The 16,303-nt window shown below is 33.1% G+C and overlaps 2 protein-coding genes and 1 pseudogene across 4 annotated transcripts; 1 reads left to right on the forward strand and 2 right to left on the reverse strand.

Annotated features, from left to right (window-relative positions):
* Positions 1-285: 285 nt before the first annotated feature.
* GID1C (alpha/beta-Hydrolases superfamily protein) lies at positions 286-2,821 on the reverse strand. Its single transcript, XM_020368144.3, has 2 exons — positions 2,531-2,821; positions 286-1,953 (listed from the first exon to the last, which is right to left on the reverse strand). The coding sequence occupies exons 1-2, from the start codon at positions 2,567-2,569 to the stop codon at positions 958-960; spliced, it is 1,035 nt and encodes a 344-aa protein (XP_020223733.2). The 5' UTR covers positions 2,570-2,821; the 3' UTR covers positions 286-957.
* Positions 2,822-4,890: 2,069 nt separating this feature from the next.
* Positions 4,891-8,597, forward strand: RCY1 (arginine-rich cyclin 1). 2 transcript variants are annotated; one of them, XM_083059783.1, is made up of 9 exons: positions 4,891-5,164; positions 5,587-5,754; positions 5,840-5,921; positions 6,004-6,144; positions 6,264-6,433; positions 7,236-7,506; positions 7,666-8,095; positions 8,192-8,227; positions 8,310-8,597. In XM_083059783.1, exons 2-9 carry the CDS (start codon positions 5,603-5,605, stop codon positions 8,369-8,371), a joined length of 1,344 nt encoding a protein of 447 aa, XP_082915909.1. In that variant the 5' UTR covers positions 4,891-5,164; positions 5,587-5,602; the 3' UTR covers positions 8,372-8,597. The 2 variants fall into 2 exon arrangements, with proteins under 2 accessions (XP_082915909.1, XP_020210582.1); XM_020354993.3 differs by having other exon boundaries at positions 4,891-5,754.
* Positions 8,598-10,078: 1,481 nt separating this feature from the next.
* LOC109790324 (uncharacterized) lies at positions 10,079-13,232 on the reverse strand (annotated as a pseudogene). Its single transcript, XR_014427870.1, has 2 exons — positions 12,874-13,232; positions 10,079-12,715 (listed from the first exon to the last, which is right to left on the reverse strand). The product of XR_014427870.1 is annotated as an uncharacterized LOC109790324 (transcript).
* Between the last annotated feature and the right edge of the window lie 3,071 nt (positions 13,233-16,303).

Below are 16,303 nucleotides of genomic sequence, written 5' to 3' on the forward strand. Positions count from 1 at the left end.
GTGGAGTACTTCGGAGATAAAAGAGAAGCTTGAGTCGTAACACGTTTCCGTGGGCCTCTACTTTTCCAAAAGAGACAATTATAGTATCTTCTGCCATCAATACTTCCATATTACTCATGAACAACTTCAGCTTATTAATAATAATAATTAAATTATTTCTTTGAGAAAATTTTTAATAAATAGATTAATCTCCACCAAACATGCCACAAGACCGCTTATTCTGCTTGGTTAAAATATCTGTTGCAGTAAACGGATGAACGAAAAAATCACAAACCAAAACACATGGAAGCAAAAATTAAACCCACATCGCATAAGATAAAAGTGGAAAATATCTATATATACAGAAGCAAACACATAATACATTGCGGGAAAAGACATCCATTTACATTTGCAAGGAGTGTCCATCGTGAAACAAGGGACAACCCAAGACATGGGAACGTAAAATTAGCTATATAGAGAAAAGATGAACAGTCTTAAAACAAGCACTCATGAAGATAGCACAGACGTATATAACCTAACAGCACCAACATATCATTGATATTTTCCTATCCGAGTTCCAAAATTAGTCATATATAACACTTGCCAGACAACGACAAGCCCCACTGATTGGCATCAAGTTCACGCCCAGAAATAGAATAACCTCTTCCTCTCCTTTTTGGCTGGAAGTCAGAGTGGGTAATCACAACTTTGGTGGTTCCCATAAACATGGCCAGGGCTCCCTTTCTCCTAAAAAGCTTTCACCTATCCGCAGCACCCAATTTCCTCATTATGTGCTCCGGAAAAACATCATAATACAGCTATATGCTGATTACGCCAATCTCACGACAGCAGACAAGTACCTAATCACGGGAGCAAAGTCCTACAGTAAAGAACCCAAAAAGCAAAAAAGTTAAGTAGCATACCTATTTCCTACACAATCTTCTAACGTCCACTTGTGTATAGCAAAAGTTAAGCCTATCAACAGTCAGAGCTGACAAAATATTTTATCTCATCCATAACAGGAGAGAAGTGCTCATTATTTGGCAGCAAGTAAAACCCGATGGTCGCTTGCTCCAGGAACAGCAACTTCACTTCTTGGCCAGCCTTCTCAAGCCCTTTTGCATAACCCAACTGCCAGTCCTGAACAAGGTCCAGACCAGCAACCACCACAAGGCTCTTGGGAAAGCTAACCCCTTCAAGGCTTCGCCCCTTGGGCCCAAACGGGTTACATGCAGGATGGTCTCTATCTTCCCCTTCAGGAAGAAAAGCCCTCCAATACCAATCTCGATCCTTAACTCTAACAAAATACCTCCCATCTAAACGCTTCTCAGACTCGGTTCTTTCCTCCCCACCAAACAATGGGTTCAGCAGAATATTCCCAAACACCTCAATTCCCGACTCCACAGCTTTGAGGGCAACATGGTGCACAATGTTCCCACCCGAGCTATCCCCAGCCATGTAGATATGAACTTTCTGATCCTTCTTACTCTGAAGCCAAGACCTAGAACTAACCCATTTAAGAGCCGTCCACCCATCATCATATGCACACGGATACCGATTCTCAGGTGCACGCCTATAGTTCACTGACACCACAACAGCCTTACAGATACCCACCAGGCGACGACACAGAGTATCATATATAGCACTATTCGCTGAAGAATGCGCAAAACTTCCACCGTGGAAGAATATGATGACAGGAACAACCTCAGAGCTCACAGGCTTCTCAAGGTCAACGATGCTCACTGCACGCTCTTCTCCCTCAGCAGGACGATAGATTCGAGTCAAAAGATTTGTTTCACGGTCAACAATGACATCAAAGGAGAAAACTCCATCGACAGGGTTGGCATTTGCCGGAACCTTCCGATCAAGGAACTCTGCTAAGTCACGGTTAAAAGTCCCATCCGGGCGACGGAGAAGATTGTACGACAACTTGAAATTCGAGATCAGAACCCACATATTCAGTGGAACCACCACCTACACCAAATTTTATTTTATTTTATTTTATTTTTAAATAAATAAATAAAAATAGAGGATAATACGAAGGGGAAAAAAATCAAACCGACTATGATTCGAAACGGAGAATAATCCAAATAAACCCCATAATTTTGGGGAAACTGATTAATCAAACTGCCAAAATTAGCACATTAGGTGACAAACCCTAAACAGTGAAGCCGTGTTAGGTGGAACAAGAAATTGATCCAACCGAAAGAGGAAAGTATTACACCAACAGAACCAAGCTGAACCAACTCTTCCACAAAAGCAAAACATACTCAAAACGACGACTAAGAATCACCAATACAAGAATGATTATCCTTTTACTTCAGCGCTAAACCAAAAATAATATTAAAAAAAAAAAGCACACAAAAAAGGCATATAACACGGTACACACAAAAACAGAACAATAATTAAAGAGAATCAATCGCAACCGATAAAAAAATAAATAAACAAAAAAAGATTGCAATCAGCGAAATCGTACGGTTGAGTTGCAGAATCCTGAGTGGAATGAAGCAACACATTGAATCGAAGAGTAAGGTGCAGAAAGCGCTCGTACCTTAGAATCGTTAGGATTAAGTTGGTTACTCCCAGCCATTGGAAGGATCCTCAACTCCGATCACAGATCCAGGAGGCGTTTGGCTTAGAATGAGAAAGGGAAATCCATAAAGCGGGAAAATCGCGTTATGTGAGATGGAGAGCGTTTTGTAGTATTTATTTATGTTTGGGGGTTGGGGAGATGAGTTGAGTTGAGTTCAGTGGCAGGGAAAGAGAAGAGTGGATGGTGAAGGATAAGAAACGGTGCGCACTGTAGAAAATGCTAAAGTGGCACAGGGATACAGAGGGAGAAGGGCCAATGGGAGGGGGCAAAGGCCCAAATCGAACTGTTGCGTGGGGCCCACTACCCAATCCTTTTCTTCAATTGCTACTTTTTATTTTGGGTCGTCAAATTGAAATGTGTGATAAAAATGGAAAGGGGCTGAATCACTTCCTCCAACGTGACGTGGCATGTCCAGACAGACATCCTCCTTTGGATTTCCACCTCCACATTTTTGGCATCATAATAATTGTGTCAAGTGTCTACTACCAAATGGTCTTCCACTAATCAAGATTCCACCCCCCACTAATAATTTACTTTCCTCCCATTTTTTATTATTAGGCCTTCTTTCCTTTTTCATACTCTCTATTTTCTAACCATAAATATGCCTACATTAACATTCACTAAAGACATCTACCTACTTCACTTCATTTCATTCATTCAGTAACTTTTGTAAGTTCTTATAAATTTTTCTCATTAAAAGTTGTGTAAACACATGCCAAACACACACTAAAAAGTATAAACAACTATGAATAATAAAGAAAAACAACTATATTTTACTATATCTTTCCTAATTAAAATTAATTTTATTTTGATAACTCAATATTTTCATCTTAAATCAAACCATGTTTGAAGTAACTCATCATATCCACTATGCTTTCAATGTAAACTAAACATGCCTTCAAATATTTTATATAATTTAGTTGTTTAAGACGAATCATTTTCAATTAAATTATTACATTTCACATAATAATATATTTTAGATTTGGGTCTTTTGAAGTAAAGGATTTGTTTTAGAGTTTAATGAACCAAGTTGTTTATTTTGATAAATTTATCTAGAGTCAAAAGTTGAAGAGGTAAATTTACATTAATTTCTTCTAAAAAAAATTACACAAATTTTATTTTACATTGTAAAAAAAATTGTGTGATATATTTTTTTATAAATAATATGTTAACCTTTATTTTAAGTCAATCATTATTAGCTAAGTTATTTTGATCAAATCAAGTCCAAGTTCAAAAAAAATGACAACATAAATGACTCCTTACACTTGAGAACTAATGTTAGGCTCAACAAGATTCTTTAGGAAGAAAAAAAAAACTATACCAATTTTTAGAAATAAAATAATTATTTGGAGAAAATTCCACATCAAACTTTTAATTGACTTTTTCTACCCAAACATGTTGGTGTAACTGATTAAAAACAAGTGTTAAATACATAAACAAATTTATCGAAACAAATGAAAAATATTTTAAATTGATAAAAAAAAAATTATATAGTATATGTTTTTAAAGAAAGAAAAATATCAGTGATGGTTTTTAATATTTTTAAAATATATTTTTTTATTATTGATTGAAAATGATAAATTCTGATAATAATATCATTTAATTAATATAGACTTCTTAAATGAAATACAAGACCTACAAAAAATTTTATTCTTAATAAATTTCAACAAATATTAAAAGAAGCCTTGGAATAAAAAAGAAGGTATTTAAGAGATGTTGTTAACATTCTTCTTTTTTTTTTTTTAAAAAAAAAAAACTTCAATACCCAAGGATAGAATCAGGAAAAAAATGTTAGAGAACAAAAATTTAACATATGACAGAAGAGACATGAAAATGACACAAAAATGGAAAGGAGAAGTGTATCATTAAACTTAAAATACTAAAAAGAAGTTTAAAAAATTGAATTTCTATGTATTACATAAAGTTAGGAAGTACAAAATTTAGAATAGTATTAAGAGTTTTTTAAAAAAATAGACACATGACATTCTTAATCATTCAATTGGTGGGATTTCTCACAAGTCACAGACAAAATAATTTAATCTTTGACTACATTTTTTTTTGGAAGTATAGCATCCTAACAAAATTATAGTTTTCTGAACAGAAGGCGACTGTCCCTATTTTAACACAACTAATTGCGTTCTTGTCAATACCATAATAAGAAAGTTTAGTTACGATACATGAAAGAAATAATAGAAGAATGAGAAGAAAGAGAAATTGTTTTTTCTGATTTGGGCCATTTTTTTTTTCTTTTTAAGTTTGGGCCCGGGTTTCTTTCCCGGGTTGGGCACCCAACACATAAAATAGGGTTGCAGAAACCCTAATTCATAATAGCCTCTCTTCCGTGCAACCTGCGGCTACTCCGACAAGACCCCCTGCCACCGTCGCCTCCGCCTGCCACCATCGCCTCTGACGCGGCCGCCACCATCATGTACGACGTGACTTTCTTCTCCCCCTCCGCGTGCACCATTGTCGTGCCACCCTAACCTCCGCGCACGCCACCCTAACCACTTGCGAGCCACAGTCACCTCCGCGCGCGCCACCGTCACCTCCGAGCGCGCCACCGCTACCTCCGACGAGACTTTCTTCATCCTGGTTCTTCCTCTGCGCGTGATGACTATCACTAGATTATGAATGCCATGAATTTTAGATTTATATATTGTTGGTTTTAATATGTGTTTGTTATTTTTCTGTTTTTGCATCATATTATATATATATATATATATATATATTATTTTATTTTTGTCCGCCATAGACCGCCATGGCAATATGGCACTTAAAGGTCCTTGCCGCCATCCGCCATATAACCTTATTGATAACCTTGATAGTTTAAAATTAAATACTAGTATTCTCACTTATTTGCCATGGTGAACTGGCACTTGTTTAATAATTGGTTCATTTTAAAAAACATTACTGTAAAGCTCCAATTCTGTTATCTATTGATTCACTTCTAAGTTTTTGCAACAGAGTTTTTGAATTTTCATGAGCAGAACTGTCCTTTTTTGTAATTGTATTAGGTTAAAGGATAAAGGGATGATCTACACAGCAATTGATACATTCTACCTCACAGATGAGCAGCTAGAAAATTCACCTTCTAAAAAAGATGGCATTGATGAAGCCACTGAAACCACCCTTAGAATCTATGGTTGTGATCTCATTCAAGAAAGCGGCATTTTGCTCAGATTGTATACTTCTGATCGTTCTTATTGTGTTCATTTTCATTTTAATTTTCCGTGTTCAGTCCACATTATTACCTTCATTATGTGACAGGCCACAGGCAGTCATGGCTACCGGGCAGGTTTTATTTCATCGTTTCTATTGTAAGAAGTCATTTGCACGGTTCAATGTCAAGGTCATTATCTTGTGATATATATTATTTGCTCTTACTCTCTTTGTGCTTCGTGAATTACTATGCTCATAGTGTCTCTTTGCAGAAAGTTGCTGCAAGCTGTGTGTGGTTGGCTTCAAAATTGGAGGAAAACCCTAGAAAAGCCAGACAAGTAATTATTGTTTTTCACAGGATGGAATGCAGGAGGGAGAACTTCCCCATGGAGCATTTAGACTTGTATTCCAAGGTCAGAAGCTTTTCATTTTCCCCTTTACATGCCATGCCTATAATACAGTCATATGATTGATCTTGTTTCAATTAACTCTAGTTATTTATAAGTTTTTGGTTTACTTTGTTCATGAACAGAAATATGTTGATTTGAAAATGGAGTTGAGCAGAACAGAAAGACATATTCTGAAAGAAATGGGATTCATTTGTCATGTTGAACATCCTCATAAGTTTATATCAAATTACCTGGCTACCCTTGAAACACCTCCAGAATTGAGGCAAGAAGCTTGGAATCTGGCTAATGATAGGTACATAATTGCATATGTTATTTTTTTTTTATTACGCTGCTTGCTTATTTCTGCACATGTCCATTTTTTAAACTGTATTTTTTCCCTTCCTCTGGATTCCTGAATTAGACTGTATCTTCTGTTCTGTTAAACATTGAAAGGTTTGCTTGATTGCTTTCGCTTCTATATTAATCTTTGCCTGTAGTTCCAGATTGAATATTTTATTATTTTATCAAGGTGGTTGTTCTTGGATGCAATATACAATTTAAAGAGATGGGTCAGTCCTTGTAACTTATTTAGTGTAGTGGAAAAAACGAAACCTTCACAAAGTTGTCCATGATAGTATTTTTTCCCTCCACAACCTGATAATGTATATTCATCCTTCAAGGATTTAATTTTGCCTCGTTAAAATGAAAACAGTTGTTAATATAAAAATGAGTAGATGTTTTTAATAATATTTCACAGTACTACAGTCTAGGAAGAGGATTTGGGCCAAAGTGTGGCTCTATTACGGCATAAAATTGAGATTCTTGTTAAACTGTTCAACCCATTCAGCTTGTAATTCTTATCAAATAAGCAGATGTTTGAAGTGTATCATACCTTATTAAGCTGTTGGAACTGTTGGTCTTGTAGCTATTAGCAAACACTTGATGCTTCTTATGATCATGTATGTCAATTGTCAAGCATTCAATCTAAGCGTAATTTGTAGTGGAGTAAAATATTTATTTACTATTCACTTGTCCAACTGGAATGCGCATGTATTTTTGTTTGTGGCTTGTATTTACCATCTTTTACTGCAACCTAACTCACTTTTTTCATGTAGTTTGAGAACTACATTATGTGTCCGATTTAAGAGTGAGGTTGTGGCTTGTGGAGTCGTATATGCTTCTGCTCGCAGGTTCCAAGTACCCCTTCCTGAGAACCCACCATGGTGGAAGGCATTTGATGCGGAGAAGTCTGGGATTGATGAAGTCTGCAGGGTTCTGGCTCACCTTTATAGCCTTCCAAAGGCACAATATATACCAGTCTGCAAGGATGGGGACTTTACCTTCTCCAACAAATCATCGGAATCAAAGTCTCAATCAACACCAAAGGTGATGCTCACTATTCCTATTTATATTGTAATTTGCCTTACTAGTGCAATATCATCATCGGTCAGATGTTGAGACAAATGTCAGCATTTGTAAGCCTATATTATCGACAATCAACTATAAGGGTTTGATTTAACATTTTAAATCACTGGCAATTTGTAGGATGTTCCGCAAAATAGTCCCTCAGCCGAAACTGACACCTCAGTCCCAAAGGGAGCTCAAGGAGAAGCTAATATTGAATCCATTGGTGGCAAGGGTGCAATGGTAAAGTTAGCCATTGATAAGCTGAAAGATAATAAAAGGTCTGATGATGAGTCCAAAGGCATGACTACTGAAGGAGAGGCAAGAGAGGAACCCATACTGAAGTCCAAGTCTGACCGTAAAACAGAGGCCAGTGTGGAGACACGTCGGGACAGAGATAGAGACCGAGATAGAGATAGGGATAGAGACAGAGAGAGGGACAGGGACAGAACAAAATCCAGAGATAGAGATCGAGGAAGGGATTCTGACAAAGAACGTGAACGAGAGGAAGCTGAGAGAGACAAACTCAAGGATCGTGGTCACCGTTCTAGGGAGAGAGCAAAGGATTCAGGTTTCTTCATAGATTTCTTGTGTGTGGGGTGTGTTTCATTTTATTTTGTATGTTTTTGTTTTTGGTTAAATCATTAAGCTTTTGTATTGGATGCAGGACATTCAGAGAAGTCAAAACGCCATTCATCGCATGGTATGAATCTATGTTAATGGGTTTGTCTTTGTTTTCCTTTTTAGCATTTCATTTTCATTCCCAACACATTTTGATTTTGCAGATCGGGATTATTATGGCTCCTCTTACTCGTCAAGGGAGAAAGATCGGCATAGACATCATTGACATTATTTAGAAGATCTTTCAAGATGCACACATCACACCTGTCAAAGTACGTCAACTGATCAAGCATTGCACGTCCTTTGATATTGTAATCGGGAAGAGCGTTTACAGATATAAACAATTTAGGATATGTTCAGATATAATGCTTAATTTTGACAAGAATGTAAACATTTGTGTATTTTTATTTTTATTTTATAATTGAAGAGAAAATAGTTAATTATTTTCATAATGTTGTAACTGCTTTCATAAGTTATCTCAGATTTTACTAGATTAAGTTGAAAATAACAATAACATATTTCTTTATTTTATTAAGAGAAAATAATTTATGTACTGATAATGGAAAATGACAACAATATGTTCATTAATGCTATGCTTGGGAGAAGGGATGAAATTGAAGGGAATAGGGATGAAAATAATTTGTAATTGGTTGATAGAATAAAATTAACTGAAAGATTGATATTTTAAAATTATATTTTATATAGTTAATTTTTTTTATAAAAATAATTTATTTAAATAATTTTCTATTAAATAAAATATAACAATTATTATATTGTAATTTATTATTAAATTTTATATCTAAAAAACTAATACATATATATATATATATAACATTGATTAATGAATATAACATTTTCAACAATAAATTTCACTTGAATGTAGTCAATTTTGTCTGGAATTTCTTTTTATTTTTATTTTTTGAGTCCACCAAAAATCCATACAATTTCCTTCTAACTCATCTTTATCAAACAAGAATGTAAAGTAATATTTTGTACAATTCTTAGTTTTTCCCTTCCTCTATCTTCTAATTCGTGTCTACCAAGCAAAGGTAAAAGTATAAATTTAATCTAATCATTAATATTTTATCTAATTATTAACATAGTGAACTAATAAGAATGATATTTTACCATGTGACAACAGTTTCGTTTCACAATCCATTTTGTGGCTTGGCATTTGGATCCTTGGTCATGTTTCAAAATATAATTTCATGTTTGCTCATATCTTAAAAATTGAACATACTAATATGAACTACATTTCATTGATTTGAAAAGTATGAAAACTCTATTTAAACACTCAAGGCTAAAGGACCAAAATCACCCGTCAAAATATAGGGATAAAAAAATACAATAAATCAAAAAGAAAAAAGAAAAACTAATGACTAATTTGCATATAAATTTTATACGGGTAGTTAATTACATAAATTGAACTACATTAGATCTATGAAGTGTAATCAACAGATCACCATAAAATCTTCCTTAAAAGCTGAAGAAAGAACCATATTATTGGGAAAAACAGGAAGTCATGTAACAAAGATATTGCGTTTTGGAGTACCCTTATACTCAATAATACATCAAAGTGCACTTGATACGCCCTGTATATCAAAAAACCGACCGAGTTCAATCTTATAAACACAGTAATGAAAAATTAAATTTAACTATATCTTATTCCTTTTGTATTTCTCACTTTATTTCAAACAAAGTACAAGGTTCCAAAACATACTTGCTATTTACAGTAAAGTGAGAAAGAGTTGTATACGGACTATTGATTCGTTATTTAGTCGTCAAATTTATTCAACAAAATATTTATATATTATTTATAAAAATAAAAAAAAAACTGAAACTAAGTACCTGTGGTTAAAAAAAATTAATTTAGCAAAGATAATGTAGCTTTAGATGGAGCGTAAGTTATAAGAACCACCGCCAAGAAATACCCTTTCAGTCAATAAATAATATCTAAAGGTTGATTGGATTCCTTGAGCAAAAATATATCCAAGGGGACGAATATGAACTTGGGTACTGAGGTAGTCACCCATGCTAATAAGGCAAATCAAGAAACAGCCATGCCTAGACATAAAATCAGAAAAAGGTTTGTTGGAACAAAAAAAAATATACAGGGGAAAACTTTACTCGGTCAAATTAAAACACAAAATGAAGAAACCAGCCGTCCAATTTCTTCATTTTGGTGTTGTCCCTTTGACGATCTTCCTAGAAATGAGGAAACTTTTCCGGCATCATTACCCCTGTGCACCACATTTCCTCGTCAATCCTCTCTTTAGCCTCCATTCACCATGCCAGAATCACCAACTTCAAAGAGATTAAAACTGAAAAGGCAGGGCAGCAGGATCAAGTTCAAAAGATCCTATCGGAACACCCTCCCTTTCATTACCAGTCATCTTATACGAAGGAATTCGATGTGAGAACCTATATAGCTCATTAGGTAGAACATAAAACATGTTCACTCCATTCTTCGCAATTTTCTGAAAGAGGCTAACAAATCCTTTCACTTTGCCTAGATAAGCAACAGCGATGCCAACATTTTCAACAAAATCTGACAGGATTTCCACATATTCTAAGTCATACTCAGAATGTTCCTTTGGGTTAGAACTCCATTTGATATCCCAATTTCTAAAAATTGCCCAAATTTCTCCTTTATTAGGACACACCAGATAAGAACCTTTGCCCCGGCCTTTTATGCACCGTATCTGATGAGAGAACACAAAACGATCCGTAGTATTCTGAGACCTACCAAGTCTGAACTTACCGCAAGCAATAGGCAACTTTGCATCATGCCAATCAGTCTCACCTTGGTCATCTGGATCAGGTTCCAACCAAGTAATCCGCAACTTGAAAGGGAAGGCCGCTTTCTTGACAAGAGCATAAAATCTTGGCATACCATCAAAGTCATCATAAATTGCCCACAACTGATTAACAGCAAAACAATCCTCCTCCTTGCCCTTCTCAAAATCATTGAAATCTGTATCAGGACAAACAACAACCTTTGGAGCAGAAGGAGCATTTGAATTCAATGGAGAGCAATTATCCTCTTCTGACGTTCCAAGACCAATATCTGACTCGGGTACGTTCTCACTCATCTGATCAGTCACACCAGCAGCTGAAGTACCTGGATTATTGTTATTAGACGATCCACCACTTTCAGGCATGTTCTCTTTCTCATCTTCATCGGTGTTAAGTGGTCCATTTTGTCGTGGCTTTTTGGAAAGAATTTCAGAATCACCATCTTCAGAAGTTTCCACATAAGAGATATCATCATCTTCAGAATTCTCCACATAAGAAATATCATCATCTTCAGAAGTTTCCACATAAGAAACATTCTGCTTTTTCCTGGAAGATCTCCTTGCATTGAGTCTTGAAGAATCAACGTCATTTCCTCCAACATTGGCATTTTTCATCTCAGCACCATTTCTACCATTGAAGCTGTCTTTTGAATCTGGTGCTGACTGTCTTACTCTTTTTCTCCCAACATTTTTAGAGGTTTGCGACTCCGTGCCTCTGGATGGAGGAACATAGCCATCTTTACTCTTTCGATCTTCACAATGATCACCAGTTCCAGCAGCACATTTTTTCATAGATACAGAATTTCCACCAGTACTTTCTGAGGCGGATTTTGGGGGACCATGCATTGTAGCCTCTTTCGGGTTATTTACCGAAGTAAAAAATGCCGGGGAAACACCCTGGTATGAAAATTGAATAACATGAGCTTTAAATATCTTCAAACACTGTTGACAGCGTAAGGTTGCATTTACAACAAGTACGCAGTACTGGTACTTGGTATTGCAATGTTGGCAAGATGTCCAAAATGTCTTTTGTCCAACTTGGTTGCTGAAACTGGTGGAGTTCAAATTAGAATTCTTCTGATAATTTGCTGCATTTGCATCATGATTAGCAGCAAACACATTCACATTTGAGTAACGCTGTGAATCAAATGTCTTCTGACAATTTGTTGCATTTGCATCATGTTTTGCAGCAGACACATTCCCATTTGAGTAACGACATGAAGACTTAGGCGTAGCACCTCTTACAGAGGCTTCGAAATTCCTGTCATAGAAAGAACGTTTTGCTTGGTCACTCAACACCCCATTGGCTTGACCAATCAACTTGAAAGCGGCTTCTGCACCAGCAAACTTATTCTTATCAGGATGAAGTAGCAGTGCAAGCCTCCTGTATTGTTTCTTTATGGTTGCTTCATCAGCCAACCTTTCAATCTGAAGAATTGCATACCAGTCCATGTCAGAGGCAGAGACTTTCTTCTGTGCAGCAATATGAACCTCACAAATGGTAAGAATCTGGGTAATGTTTTCAACCTCAGAATACAGTTTCTTGGCCTTGGCAGCAAACCTGATCGCCTCCACGAATTCGCCTCTTTGCATTCTAGCTTCCGCAATTTGCCTAGCCCTCACAGCCTCGTCCTTGTTGCACTCCATCGAAGAATCGAGATCAAATCCAACCACCCTAATTTTCTCAATCTCACACAAACAATAAAACGAAGAAAGGGCAAATTGTGTAATTCTTTCTACCTAAACACAATCCACAATCAGAACAATATTTTCACCTGATTCACACAAACAAACCTAACACGTTAAAATTAAACCTAACTACCAACATATCATGCACGCTTATACAAAATATAGTAAATATACGAATCATGCACGCAACGTGTCGATCATGAAATAAAAAACTGGGAAATTAAGAGTTAAATAGAAAATGTACCTGATTTGGAAGCGTGAAGTCTGTTAGGCATACTAAACATCGTAATCGCGGAAGCGTTGGATTTTCATGTGACCAAAACAAGTGTTGGTTTATGGAAGGAAATGGATAGTAGATGGTTGGTTTTGTAATGAGTAGAGAGAGATACTGAGAAAGGAAACGAAAATGTAAAACCCTACCATGAAAAGTGAAGGAAGGAGATGGAACGCAGCGAGAGAGATAAAGAAGAAAAAAAAACGACAGAGAGAGAGAGAGAGAGAGGGAGGTTGAAAGCGGGAATGAAAATTGAATAAAATTTTTCAAGACGCTCACCCAGTTGGAGGGAACGTCCCATTTTTCCCATGTCACATGTCCCAACTCCCAACACATTAATTTTACTCTTTAAATCATTTTTTTTCTTTCTAAATATGTTTTCTTTAAGAGGATTATAGTATTTTAAGTATATACAATATTTAAACTAAATATTTATTATAATAAATTAGTCGAGTTGAAACTCTTCATGTCTTTACATTTTATTTAATACACTTATTTAAAAATTATTCATATTTATTAAATTAATTATTATTATATTTAATCTTCAAACATTAAGGTTTCAGATTTAAGTTTAGTATTTGTAAAAATAATTAATTTATAATATTTTTATTATTTAAAAATTTAAGAATAAAATTATCTAAAAAAAATGTGTATACTAAATCAAGTTATTATCTTTATATATGTTATAAATTATATACATAAATAAATAATATATTTGAATATATAAATTATATTTAAAATGGGTATAAATAAATATTTTTAAACATATAAATTATATTTTAAATTTATAATAAATGAGTGACTAAATTATATTTTTAATTTTTTTATCTTATTTTTTAGATTTACTTTGATTTTTTATCTTTTAAAATGTTCATTTTTTGTCATTTAAGTCTTAAATTTGGTTGATTTGGTCACTTTTGAAACGATATTTATTTTTAATTTTGAGATATGGTTCCGAATTCATTTTTCACTAGTTCGAGACTTAAAATTTGTCTCATTAAATTTACTTATATGAAAGTTATTAAATGCAACTGAAGTTTAAACAAAAATATTATAAATATGATAAACAAAATGTATGAAACTAAACTAAAAAAATCTAATTTCATATTAATTTCAAACGTCAATTGAATTTAATAAATTTCATATAGATTAATCTAATATTACAAATTTCATGTTTTGAATCAATAAAAAAGTTATTTAAAATCATGTCCAAAATTTTTTAAAAAATTAAAATACGATAAATAAATATTAAACTAGATAAAAAAAATCAAAAGAATATCTACAAATTTTGACATCATTCTTTTATGTTTTAACTTCTTATCTAATTTAAATTTTTATTTATCATATTATTTATAAACTAAAATTTAACATTTTTAAAAGACTTAAATATGTTTTTAGTCCCTCAAATTTAAGGTAAATTTGTTTTTGGTCTCTCAAATTTAAAAATTATTATTTTTTAGTCCATATAATTTTAAAAAAAGATATTTTAGTCCTTATATTCAAATCTTATTAAGAAATTTATCAAATATTATTGTATAAAAATATATTTATTGTTGTCTTTATTAGTGAAAAGATCACATTAAATTCAATTGATATTACATAATTGTCTTAATTACTTTTATATATATTATTGGTGATCTGAGGGGCTAAAACAATATTTTTGAATATTACAGGAACTAAAAATAATCATTTTAAATTTGAGAGACCAAAAAGAAATTTATTTTAAATTTGATAGACTACAAACATATTTAAGCTTATATAAATTATTAATAATTAAAATTAATCTTATGTTGCAATATAAATATATTTATCTTAAATTTAAAATATAATTCATATGTTTAAAAATACCTACTTATGAAAAATTTAAATATATTTTATATATTCAAATATAATATTTATTTTTTGTATATAATTTTTTATAAACTTTAATTATATACAAATATATATAACTTGTAAAATAGACATGCTAAAACACTAACTATTTTTAAGTGTGTTTAGAAAAATTGTGAAAACTAAATTATTTCACTAATCAATTATATGTATAATCGATTATAATAATACATTTTTGTTTGAGTGAGTTTTTTTGGAAGGTTTGTGATATTTAATTTGGTTATATATTTTCAAAAAATTAATTTTTATGTAATAAAATATTTATAGGAGAAAATATTATTAAAAAATAATCATAAATTTCAAATTTTTAGATTTTTAAAATATTTATTTTTTAAAATGTAATTAAATTTTAACCATTGTCCAAAATAATAAGCATATTTTACAAAACTTGTTTCTTTTCAACAAAAACAGGTAGATGTTAGGAGAAAAAAGAACACACTTAATTTTGAGAAGAACTCAAGTCTCACATCGACTAGAAATTAAGCAATTAAAAAGTATATAAGTGAAAAATAACTTTCACCTTACAAGTCAGTTTTGTAGGATTGAGTTAGGCTTAAATCTACTATTCTAAGACGGTATCAAAGCAATCATAAATTCTTAAAAATAAAAGGGTCACCTACCATTCATTGATACATGCACCATGGGCATGAAGGGCTGTATTCAAGTCCCGACAATCCTAGATCATTAAAAAAGGGCCACCTACCATAAACAACTCTCACCTTACAAGCCGATTTTATAGTTTTGAGTTTATAGTTTTGAGTTAAACATTAATTCCTTAATTTCGATTGTAATCTGCTCTCCCGGGCGTCTTCTTGATAAAACAATTCAACATAAACCCAATCTTCTCTTCAATATGAGATTTATAGAAATAAAAATGTTAACCTAACCTCGTATTGCAAAGAAGACGGTTAAACTCACGTGTTATACCAACTAAAACTTATAAATAACGGATAGAAAAAAAAGTTATATATTATCTATATAAGCATACCACTTCATTTTGTAAGGTCACCTCATAATGATACTTTATTGTTTGATTTGAATAGTTGACTTAAACAAAATTTTAGATTTGAGTTTTGTATATAAAAATATATAATTTTATTAAAATTTATCAGTCAAGTTTTTAATCGAAATTATTCATCTACAAAATTAATAAGTATTCTGTATGTCAAAGATAGTTATAAAAAAAAATATATCATTTAATTTTGAACATAATAAATCGGAATGTCTACGGCAAGAAGAGAGTTTTGCGGTTCACGTGACAATCCACCTTTGCCAAACAGTGCACATGAAGTTCAAGTGATTTTGTTTGGCGAGTCTCACTTGCTATTCTCCTACCCGTTGTTTCTGCTATGAGCCTATGATTTTATATTCTCATCTTTAGTTCTTTAATTTCCTTTTACAAATAACAACATTAAATTTGTACCAAAGATACCAACTATAAACCTTTTTCGATACAAGCCAGGAACTTTTAAATTCCAAGAGTTTCTCTCCCCCCAAAAGAATAACTTTT

This window comes from Cajanus cajan, chromosome 7, assembly GCF_000230855.2.
Source record: "Cajanus cajan strain Asha chromosome 7, NIPB_CcT2T_4, whole genome shotgun sequence".
NCBI classification, from domain to species: domain Eukaryota; kingdom Viridiplantae; phylum Streptophyta; class Magnoliopsida; order Fabales; family Fabaceae; genus Cajanus; species Cajanus cajan.